The 12,415-nt window shown below is 37.1% G+C and overlaps 1 protein-coding gene across 1 annotated transcript in view; it reads left to right on the forward strand.

Annotated features, from left to right (window-relative positions):
* Nucleotides 1-12,415, forward strand: part of limch1a (LIM and calponin homology domains 1a) — a 67,209-nt gene that overhangs the window by 38,979 nt on the left and 15,815 nt on the right. The window contains exons 14-23 of the mRNA XM_079812698.1: nt 135-542; nt 1,434-1,784; nt 2,397-2,612; nt 5,955-5,987; nt 7,030-7,162; nt 7,252-7,409; nt 8,230-8,692; nt 9,486-9,783; nt 11,461-11,579; nt 12,167-12,254. Coding sequence (XP_079668824.1) covers nt 135-542; nt 1,434-1,784; nt 2,397-2,612; nt 5,955-5,987; nt 7,030-7,162; nt 7,252-7,409; nt 8,230-8,692; nt 9,486-9,783; nt 11,461-11,579; nt 12,167-12,254 — 2,267 coding nt within the window. The remainder of the gene's footprint in view (nt 1-134; nt 543-1,433; nt 1,785-2,396; nt 2,613-5,954; nt 5,988-7,029; nt 7,163-7,251; nt 7,410-8,229; nt 8,693-9,485; nt 9,784-11,460; nt 11,580-12,166; nt 12,255-12,415) is intronic.

A 12,415-nucleotide genomic window follows, 5' to 3' on the forward strand; every position in this document is an offset into this window, starting at 1 on the left:
TGCATCTTTCAATGCCTGTAGGCTATCTGCATTCTCTGTCCTCTCTGACCACCTCATTTTTCCCTTTTCTGTTTCTGACTCATTGTTTCTCTTTTTCCTTCCACGTCTCATACATCATGAACTAACTTACTTAGTGGAGATGCAAACCCTGAGCCTGCTCCCATCATGCCCCCTGAACCTCCGAACCCTGCCATGTTTGACCTTAAACAGCCTTTGACCTCCACCGAGCGCAGGGTGCTGGAGGAGGAACTGGATAAGAAAGCTAAGGATGAGAGGGAGGATGATGAAGAGGACAAAGAAGAGGAGAGGCAACCAGATATAGAAAAGGATGACATGCTAGCTCGTAGAACAGGAGCATATCAGAACCCAGGAAGCGGGAAGTCATATAACAGATTCCTCCCGCAGCCGGCTTCCAAGAGAGAATGTGCTGCAGGGGCTTCCATAGCCCAGAAAGGAAGTATCCAGATGAGCATGAGTGGAGACAGAGACCTCCAGTACCTGGAAAGAAACATAAAGACAAAGAGAACCAAGATTGGACAGAGGTGGGACAAGCAAAACTAACTGGAAGTCTCAAACTGTTCTTTTTTATAATGCATGAGTCTAACATGCTAACGTGGTGAAAAATATTTTTTTCCCAGCCTTTTGGGTGCACTATTTATTGCTAAGGCAAGCATGACTTTGAGCTTTTCTCATACTTGGTTAGGAATTCACTGCAGTTTTCCCCCAGTTAAAAATCTGGCGACGCAATAAGCCTAAATCATTTCCAATAAATGGCTATTAATATTTTGTACACTTTTGTTTAAATACATAAAACACTAAAAACTAACATCATTATGTACAGTATGGAAAATTGATATTTTGGGATTTGCAAAAAATTACACTTAGTGTTACATTATTTTTAAAGATTATCTACAAGTGTTACATGACAGATGACAGCAAAATAGGGGAAATTATTTCAATATACAAATGATGGATTATGGATTTGAATAATCAGCTAATTAAATATCCAATATTGATCAATACGGATAATTAATGTTTCTTACATAATTAATGTAAGAATGTTGGCAAATTACTGGTATCGATATCGTGCATCACTAGATTCAACAATAAATTAGGCAAAAAATACATGTAAATTTTATGTTGAAAGAGGAACCAGTCATATCTAGAAATCAGAATTCCTGGGCAAATAAACAATATCACAGAATTGCATAGAAACCAGTTTGCAATACCCTAGCAACCACCCAAAACACCAGAACAATTTTGCAGTCAGTTAAAATCATTCAAAATTTTCAGAGTGAATGTACTGTGTGTGTGTATTTGTTTTTAACCTGTTTGCGTTAAGTTGTGCCGTGTAGAGTATTGTAGAATGTTGCTATATTAAATCTATACGTTTAATTGTGTGAGTTAGTTATCAGCATATGCTATTTTAACAGAAATGAACCAGTCGATGAAGTACCAAAGACATCTGTTCCAGTGACTGTAGTGACCCAAAAGAGCCCTGACATTGTGCGTCCATCTGTAACTAACGTTGATCTCTCTGGAGGTTATGATGAGGATGATGATGATGATGAATGGGGGGATGACGGTCACCTGCCAGATTTTGAGAAAGATGACATGCTAGCAAGAAGAACTGGATCTAATCAAAAGCCAAGTGCTGGGGCAGTTCAGGCTTTTAATGCATTCCTGCCCAAACCTGGTTCTGTCAAACAAAAAAACACCCCTGTCAGTGGATCACAGTCATACTCCAAGACTAGAGAGCAAGAGACGGCCCCGTCTCTGGACAGGTTAGGACCCCCTGGGAATGAAGCGTTTCCTTGAATGAGTGCAAGGAATGTTGCTTTTGTGGTGCCCGTTTAAATTTCCATTAACTATTTTAGATGTGGCTTTGAGTTTGCTGGTGGCTATTGTCTGTTTACTAATATTTGTGACTAGTTTGGCGTTCATTCGGAAAATTGTATAATTCTTGTCTATAGGCTTTGTTTGATTTATAGCTCTTATTATTATTATTTTAATTTTACTATTTTATCCTGTTAATTTATTGCGATTATTTTAAAGAAAGTAATATTCTTTCTTTCATTTGGGGACTTCTCTCAGAATATATATAAGGGTATCAACTGATTAAAATATTTATACTTATGATGATTGAATATAAACAGTATATATATATATCTCATAAGTATTCAGATTAAAATAAATATTTTAATCAGTTGATACCCTTAATAGATCTTTTGGGCCTTTGAATGTCTGTTCAGTGTTTTTTGCACTTGTTTTCTCAGTTCTTTCTAGCTGGTCTGGCTGTTGATTGGTGTTTTGTAGTGTTTTGTAGTCAGAGAACAGAGCCTCAGCCTCCCTTTCATTGCTCTGCTTTGCTTTAGTAACCATGGCAACTTTCTCAGCTTCACCCTTAGCTCTGTGGCCCCGCCCCCAAGAGATGCTGAGGACATGCGTAGGAAGTGTCAGCAGATGATGGACAGGCAGGAGGCGGGCTCTGTGGGTGTGGTGGGACATGAAAGTCTTATTAAAGATGAGACTATTACCAAAAGCCCCTCTCCCATACCCGACCAACCCTCACGCCGGTCCCTTTGGCAGGAAGATGACGATCTCCCCCCAATGTGAGAAAGCACTTTCAGGACCAATTTATTACTTTTGAAAAGAGCTCTTACTCAAATGTATTTTTGTATTTCTGCATGGAACGAGTGTCTCATGCCTGTATCTCTGCATTTTATCACTGTTTCTCTTTACTTCGCTCACTGGTGCAATTGTTACCTTTAACAGTGCTGTAATGGATTTTATTATAGGATTATTTTCTAATTTACACTCTAATTTAAAGAGTTGAGCTTTGCTTATAAGTCATTAAAGAGCAGGTGGTCTAATGCGGCTAACACTTATGGCACCTTTAAAGTCAACATAAAATGCTGCTCAGAACCCACTGAGATTTTACTGGCATACTGTGTGAATATTTAGCTGAATATTTTGCTAGCTTTTGTTTTGGAATAGCGTACACCATGGAATCGTGCACAATAAGATCAGGAGAGTACATTAAGAAAGAAAATATGTTGCATTTTGATTTCATGTCGACTTTAAATGATGATTAACACATGAAAAAGGATCAGTGGAGTAATTTTTCTGCACAAAGTGTGTCAAGACCCTTTTAAATTATATCGGTAAGACTTTAAAATACGGGTTAAAAACTAATGAAGATTCTATATGACTAATATACTGTGTTAAGTTATATATGAATTGCTATTAATTAAATGTGTCATCGTGTATTTATTCCCTAATAACATATTATATTAACTAATAGTGTAACTTAATGTGTTAATTTCCACAATGAGTCAAAGCCATGCATTTCAACTTCCAGTTGTCTGCTTTAATTAATCATTAGCTACCGATTTGCAAAGGCTTCATTATGTTGTGACTTTACTTGTTGAGGCACATGACTGTTAACTAATTGTTAAGTAATATATCTTTGAGGTTATGGGTTTCGAATTAATTTTGAATTAGTTAACAGTCATGTGCCTCAACAAGTAAAGTCATAACATAATGATACCTTTGCAAATCGGTAGCTAATGTTTAATTAAATTAGACAACTGGAAGTTGAAATGCATGGCTTCAACCCGTTGTGAAAATTAACAAATGAATTTACACTATTAGTTAATATAATATGTTATTAGGGAATGAATACATGATGACACATTTAATTAATAGCAATTAATATATTACTTAATATATTAATCATATCGAAACTTCTTTAGTTGCTGATGCAGTAATCATTAATAAATGGTTTAGTTCTTCATGAGTCATACATTAACTCTTGATTATCTGTGCATTAGTTAAGCATGAATTAATGCATATTAGTGAACACGTAAAGTGTTACCATTATATCTAACAAAAGATTACATTGAACAGAAGCTAATAATGTTTGTATGGGTATATATATATATATATATATATATATATATATATATATATATATATATATATATATATGTGTGTGTGTGTGTGTGTGTGTGTGTGTGTGTGTGTGTGTGTGTGTGTGTGTGTGTGTGTGTGTGTGTGTGTGTGTGTGTGTGTGTGTGTGTGTGTGTGTATACATGTATACAACCTCATTTCCAGAGAAGTTTTGTAAAATGGAATAAAATCAAGACTGTGATTTGTTAAATCTCTTGAACCTTCATTTACAAAAAGTACAAAGAAATGATTTCCCATGTTTTACTGACCAACTTAATTTCAGTATAAATACAGTATATAACCACATTTTGATTTTGATAACTGCAACACACTCCAAAAAAGTTTGGACAGAGGCAAAATAAAAGTGAAAAGATTATAGAATATCCTAGTTAAACTGTTTTGAAACAGTCCACAATAAGCAGGTGAATTGGTAATGGGTGGTATATATAAAAGTGATTGGGTATAGCACCATCCACCAAAGGTTCATTCTTTGCAAGCAAAGATGGATCATGGCTCACCACTCTGTGCCAATTTTAATCAGAGAACTGTCAAACAATTAAACAAATAAAATTTCTAAGTGCAAGATTGCAAAGTATTTAGGTCTTTCGCCATCTACCATACATACTATTGTGAAAAGATTCAGTGAATCAAGAGAAATCTCAGGCTGTGTAAGGCAAGGCAGGAAACCTCTGACCTTCGAGCCCTCAGATGGCATTACAAACAATCATACTACTGTGTTAAATATAGCCACCATGTGCTCGGGAGAACTTCAGGAAACTGTTGTCACGTAACAGTCTGATGCCGCTTCAAGAAATGCAACTTGAGTCTAGGTTACACTAGGAAAAAGCCATACATCAATTCTATGCAGAGATATCGGCAAGTTCTCTGGGCCCGAGCTCATCTCATATGGTCTAAAAGACAGTGGAAATGTGTGCTGTGGTCAGATGAGTCCACGTTTCAGCTTGATTTTGGGAAAAACGGACATTGAGTTCTTAGTCCCAAAGACAAACGGGGCCACCCAGACTGTCAACAGCAACCGATGTGAAAGCAAACATCTGTCATGGTACGGGAGTGCATCAGTGCATGGGTCACTTGCGCGTATGTGCAGGTACCATTGATGTGGAGGCCTGTATTGGGATTGTACAGAGACATATACTGCCATCAAGATGACATCTTTCCTGGAAAGCAAGACAATGCCAGGCCTCGTTCTACATGAGCTACAGCAGATGGTTTATTAGACACTCACCAGTGGATGTGCCTGACTACCTGCCTGCAGTCCAAATCTGTCTCCTATTGAAAATCTACAGCCCTTCATGTAAACTAGGACAACCACGGACTGTTGAGCAGCTGTCTTGTATCAGGAGAGATTTGGCAAAAATGCTTCTCGCAAAACTGCAACAATTAATATCCTCAATTCTCAAATGATTCAAAGTGTAAACAAAAGGAAAGGCGATGTGACACAGCAGCAAACATGCCTCTGTCCCAACTTTTTTGGAGTGTGCTGCAGCCATCAAAATCAAACTTTGTTTATATTTACAAAATGCAATTAAGTTGCTCAGTGAAAACATTGAGTTTTTTTTTTCTTGTACACTAGATAAAGGTTAAAGAGAATTAACAAATCACAGATTTGTTGTGCAGTTTATTGCATTTTACAAAATGTCCCAACTTTTCTGGAAATACTTTTCTTTTGCTGTGTGTGCGTGCGTGTGTATGTGCGTGTGTATGTGTGTATGTGTGTGTGTGTGTATGTGTATATATATATATATATATATATATATGTGTGTGCGTGTGTGTGTGCGTGTGTGTGTGCGTGTGTGTGTGTGTGTGTGTGTGTGTGTGTGTGTGTGTGTTACTGTGTAATATAGTGAGGTACGCTTTTATTTTGATTGGTAATAATCAGTATTTTACATTTATAAAGGTCTATGCTTAGTGTTCTATTATGTTCAGCTGTTTTGTTCTTAAGCTCAACTTTATTTAATTTTTTTTATTCATTAATGTTCTAGATTCAGAGCTACTAGTGTTTCTGATGAAACAGAGTAAGTTTCTTTTATTTTTTCTCTCTTTCCGTCCTTCGTTCCTTCTGAGCAGTTGCATGTACTATAAACACATGTATTCAACATTGTCTCTCTTCACATGCAGATACAACCATTTTCTAAATTGACACTCTCACTTACTCTTTATGCATGCATATTCAAAAGCTAAGTATTCAAGCCTGCCCCTACACATGCATGTAATAACATATGTTTGAATCTTTCTCATGGTTTGCTGTGGTGGATACTTAGTTTTCCTGGAGAAAGTGGCTTCACATGCATACACACTTTTATAACCTCAATCCACTACAGCATACCCAGTTGCATAGTGAATTTTTTTTTAAATAATTTACTCGCCTTCATGTTGTTCTAAATCTTTATGAGGGGGAGAAAATAAAAATGTGCTGGTCAGTCTTTTCCATGCACGCATTTACAATAAATTGGAACTTGTCAAGCTTCAAAAAGGATGCCGATATGACTTATTTTATGAAGCCATACAATAGCTCTATGTGAGAAACAGATTGAAATCTGATGAACTCGAGAACCGAATCGATCTAATTCGTTGGACAAATATACAGATCAGTGTTGTGAGTGGGATGAAATAATCATTAAAAAACAACTAACCAACCAAAAGATTGGTTATATAGTGTTTATATACACATGTATATATATATCAGAAAAGAAAAGTTTTTTTAACTACAATTTAATATGTTATTATGATAATATGGGTTTTGAACAACATGAGTGTTTCTTGAGCTATATATATATATGACTACTGTAGATCTACTTTTAATTTAGTTGTTCTGTTTGCATTGTACATGGTCCTGATAACTGTGTGTTGCTCCTCTGCTAACATTTCTTCAACGTCATTAACATAATACTGACATTTCATATTTTTCATCAAGAATTTCCTGCCTTTGTGCCTTCAGGTCTCAGAGGAAGAGATGTAATATTATTTCGGATCTGGCTTTGATTTCATTTTCCTTCCTTCAGCTAAAAGTGTTACAGCACTTGTAAATATGTTTTTGTTTTTGTTTGTTTTTCAAAGGAGTGTGAGTTTGATTGACATGCGCGATGAAGAGGATGAGCTTGCCTACCTTCGGGCGCACAGCCAATCACGGCATGAGCACCTACACAACCAGTACAACAAACTCAGAGAGGAGGAGGACCAGTGGCAGGACGTGAGTCATACAGTACAAACCCACACACAAACACGTTTAACAAGCTCACAAGTGTATACATGTGTACGTTTTCTGGCTTCTGTGTGTAGGACTTGGCTCGCTGGAAGAGTCGGAGACGAAGTGCTTCTCAAGATCTGATCAAAAAGGAAGAGGAGAGGAAGATGATGGAGAAGCTAATGACAACGGATGGAGGAGCCGCCCATCGCAGGAAGAGCATCAAAACATACAAAGAAATAGTAGAAGAGAAGTGAGACAAATTGAAATGTTGACACCCTCTAGATTTAGATTGTGGGGGTTTAGTGAGCATGATGCACAATTTGGCATTGAAGTACAGTGACAAGACAACTGTTTAGTGAAATTGTGTTTTAGAATTTATCAGGACTGCCTTAGAGTCAATGACATGATGCTCTTTTTTTTGTCTGATTTATAAATTTATTCAAAAATACATTCAAGTCATTCTTGAATAGAATCCCCCTTCTAGAGTGAGCATGTTTTTAAATTTTGGATTCAAACAAAGAGATATCAAAGAGTGACATTCTTGAAAAGTACACTACTATTCAAAGGTTTAGTGTCAGTAAGATAAGAGTAAATAGATATAGATAGAATTAAGTATTTTCATTCATAAAGTGACAGTTAAGACTTTTACATTGTTACAAAAAATTAAATTTCAAATAAATGCTGTTCTTTTGAGTATCAAATTATCAAAAATATTTTCAATATTGATAATATTAAGAGAGGTTTCTTTAAGCACCAAATCAGCATATTAGAATTATTTTTTGATGAATCATGTGACACTGAAGACGGGAGTAATGCTGAAAATTCAGCTTTGCCATATATTAAAAGAGAAGATATTTTGTTATTGGAATATTTGTTATTCCTTTTTACTTGATTGGTTACACTACATTTTTAGAATCATAAAATTTTAGTTTTTCTTGAAAATGAAATACGTTTTTTTTTTCTGAAACCATGAAAGCAACATGAATACAAAGAGTACATTTCGAAGAACTTTGCACGTCTTGCACTCTAATATGTCATTGACATTCGATTGATCTCATTCTCTCTTTCAGAGAGCGTAGGGAGCAGGAGCTACATGAACAATACTGTAAGGCCTCCACTCCAGAAGAGAAAGCAGCTGTGCTTCAACGTTATGCTCTCCGTTTCACCATCAGCGATGCCATACTGGAGAAACTCCAGCTCCCCAAACTGCCTTCTGCTGCCTCACCGATGCACATGTCACCTCTCCATCAGCCTGAGAAGAAGCCAACATGCACCGCCTTATTTGAAGCAAAGGTTCCAGAGCCTGCACAAACTACCCAAACACTCATCCATGTAGACCAGAAGACAGCACAAAAACAGGAACCGGCACAACCCAAAACCCCTGAACCATCACCTGCCAAGTCCATCAAAGCTCCAGAAGTCCTGTCAGCACCCACGCGAGTTCCTCCTGCTCCATCAAAGCCTGTACCCCTCATCACCCCAAAGCCCTACAGCCAGCCTAAATTCAGCCAAGGCCTCCGCAAATCACTAAAGGCAAGTATATCTTACCCAGGACATTAAGATCAATAGCCAATTCATTTAAAGATTAATTAAGTAGGACAATGCTGGAATTTTCAAACATTTGAACACCAAGGACACCCAAATACGATGATCTCCCTGCAAAAGACACCTTTATTGAAATAGCTATAGACCCATTTAAACTGTATGAGAAAAAGGCATATTATGAAGACAAATTTACAAAATTAAATAGTTGGCTTTTACTGAATATATCATTTTTGAATATACCATTACTATACATGAAGCCAAAGCAGAATTATTAAAAAAATTTAATAATAAAATAATAAAAAATACTTAAGTCCAAATACATAGTATTCGAAAAATAGTAGGCGAAAAGTCCCCGGATGAGATTCTTCCAGCAAGATTCTGAAGTGCACATTCGATGAACCACGGGAGAGGATTTATGAATGGAGGTGAAGGGAAGGAACTGACGCTGGTAGGTCACATGATCATGACAACATGGCAGATGTAGTACGTCCAGATTACGTTCATACTACATAGAACATAACATTTTAATGATCGCAAAGTAAGTTCAAATTCAAATGTAGTACTTACGTGATTTCACACGCAGCATAGGACGTTCTTTCTTGTCTAAAACGCAACAGAAGTTATCTGTCAGAATGTCCAAGTTGCTTTCTTCCAACATTCACTTCCTTTGTATGAAAAATACCAACCTAGATAACTCCTTTTGTGTTCCATGCAAGAATGACATGAAGCTGAGGATACATAATCAGCGTGAATAAATGTGTGTTCTGTGTTTTTAATACAGAGTGATGGGCTGATACGTGTGAATGGTGAGAGCACGCAGCAAGAGAGCAGAGAGAGGGACGATAGAGATTCTATGCATGGTCCTATCAACTTCTCTCCTTCACCTCCAAAGCCAGCCTTTCAAAGTCAACAAAATGTGGAGCTAATTGTGTTAGAAGCTTCAGACCACCAGCAAAACTTACAAACTTCCATTCCTGAACAGGAGAAAGAAGTTGTTATGATGGAAAAGGAATGTTCTATAATTTCTCAAGAAGAGAATATCAAAGAAGACACATCAACTGCACTATCGGTGTCAGCAGGTTGAAGATTATAATATTATGCAAAGTTTTCAATATTCAGCATTTTGGTTGAAGTTTTTATTTGTTTGGTGTAATATAGTGCAAAATAAACATACAAAAATTCCTCACCGTTTCAAAAAGAGAACTTGAAATTAAAGGGATAGTTCATCACTAAATGAAAATTCTGTCATAATTTACTCACCCACGGTAAACTGTATGAATAATTGTTCTTCTGTGGAACATAAAAAATATATTTTGAGAAATGTCTTTTTTGTCCATACAATGGAAGTCAATGGGCTCCAATGTTGTTTGGTTCCCAATGTTTTCTGTTCCATAGAATAAAAAATGTCCAAAGTGACAAATGGGTGAGTAAATAATAACGGAATTAAGACGGACCATCTCTTTAAGTAGTTCCAACTTTCTGATGTCAGCTAGATTAATACACTGATGCTTGACTGCTCACATTTCAGCTGTGTTCAGCAACTTCACACAAAGGGCCAGATTTACTAACAGTTTGCACCAGGGTAATCCCTCTTTTGCTGTTAAAAAACTACAAGGCAAGGCGTGGACAGTTATTTTTGCGGCTTACCTTATTGCATATGCATTTGTAGGAATTTCCATTCCAGACACAAAATTTATGGGAGGAGAGTATTTAAATGAATCCTGCCTGGTGATATACTGAGGTTTATGCTCGTCAATTTGCTGGTGTTTGTGCCATTATTTACCGCCCACAAAAAGCACGTCTTAAACCAGATGCTAACTGGTAGATTGCATTGGTCATTATGGAAATGATCCGCCTGTGTCTGTTCTTTTATTTGCGCGTCGTCAGTAGATCACACACAGAAATTTCCACTCACATTGGTGCTTTTCTGGAATTGCACTCTCACGCTAATTTGCCCTGTTTAATAAATCTGGCCTTAAAGTTACACGCTGACTTTTTGGGACTTTAGCTTATTCACTGTATCCCCCAGAGTTAGATAAGTCCATACCATTTTCATCTCCGTGCATGCCATAACTCTGTCTGACGCACCCACCGCTAGCCTAGCTTAGCACAAAGACTGGAGGTAAACGGCTCCAGCTAGCCTACTGCTCAATAAGTGAAAAAAATAACGCCAACATTTTCCTATTTACATGTTGTGATGTGTATAGTTACATCGCGTACTAAGACCGACGGAAAATTAAAAGTTGCGATTTTCTAGACCGATATGGCTAGGATCTATTCTCTCATTCCTGCGTAATGATCAAGGAACTTTGCTGCCGTACTATGGGTGCAGCAGGCGCAATGATATTACACAGCGCCTGAAAATAGGCTAACTTCCATCAACATAACCAACGTGACAACCTGCTTGCACATAGAGCGTGCTGGGGACTATTTTCAGGCGCTGCGTAATATCATTTTGTCACTTATTGAGCAGTAGGCTAGCTGGAGCCATTTACCTCCAGTGCTAAGCTAGGCTAGCGGTGGGTGCGTCAAACAGAGTTATGGCACGCATAGAGATGAGAATGGTATGAATGGACTTATCTAACTCTGGGGGATACGGTGATCCCTTTAAATGTTCCTTTAAATGCTTTTACATGCAAAGGTCTAATTAAGCACATGTAAAGTTAAAATATAAAGTAACATGATGTGACCCCTTTAAAGAAAAGGTATATACTGAATAATTTTTATATTAACTTATAGTTTTCATATTTCATCAGGAAAGCAGCCAGTGCCAGATACAATGATGAAGCTCAACTGTGTTGTCACAACAACCATAGTGACAGAACTCACTCAGACACACCAAATCCCACCAAATGACACGTCCTGCACAGAGCAGGTGGGCCTTGATTTCGCTCTTTTCACTTTTTTAATTAAAGTTCAGTGGTTGTTGAAACACATCCACTGATTCCTAAATATAAAGTCTTAAGTTGGCTGAAAGTAAATTATTTGTTTGGGACTAGACCTGATCTTGTTCACGTGACTTTAGTTTAGTACTTTATAGGGTGCATCTTTGAGCTTTCATACTTTATTCTGATTGGTCAGTCATTGCATTCATGACTTATAAACTTTTTAATTGACTCAGATGAGAAGCTGTACTCGTTTTATGTATTATTCTTCACATGTAATAAAATCATTACATATAAATAATAAATCAATAAAAAGTTGCCATGTAATAAGCAGGATAATGTACAGTCAGCTGGGCATTTTCACAAAATAGACACTTGACGCAAAATAGACACAAAATAGAATTAAGTTCAGGATGGGGTCCTGATCACCCTCTTTAGGTAAAACATTTTGCACATCATACTTTGATAAATAGGGTAAATGTGTGACTGTGTACTCGATTGGAAACCTGCTTTTATTTCTATATTGACTGTAAAACAAACGTGAGAATCTATAATGATTTCCTTTCATTCCCGTCAGCTTGGTTCAGTCCATAATTCATGTGATCTGAGCTCAACTGCCGAGACCAGTAAGGCTGACCAGACTTCATACTCACTCTCACTGACAGGTAATACAACTCCACTCGCCACATCCTTAATCTCTCATAATGTGATGAACAAATGAATCCTTACTCCAACTTTCCCACTTTTTAGTCCTCTATTTACCTCCACTAAATCTTCTTTTTGGGTTACCTTTCTTTCTGGTTTATCTTTTTCGATCTTTTTCTCT

This window comes from Gobio gobio, assembly GCF_949357685.1.
Source record: "Gobio gobio genome assembly, chromosome: 3".
In the NCBI taxonomy this organism is placed as follows: domain Eukaryota; kingdom Metazoa; phylum Chordata; class Actinopteri; order Cypriniformes; family Gobionidae; genus Gobio; species Gobio gobio.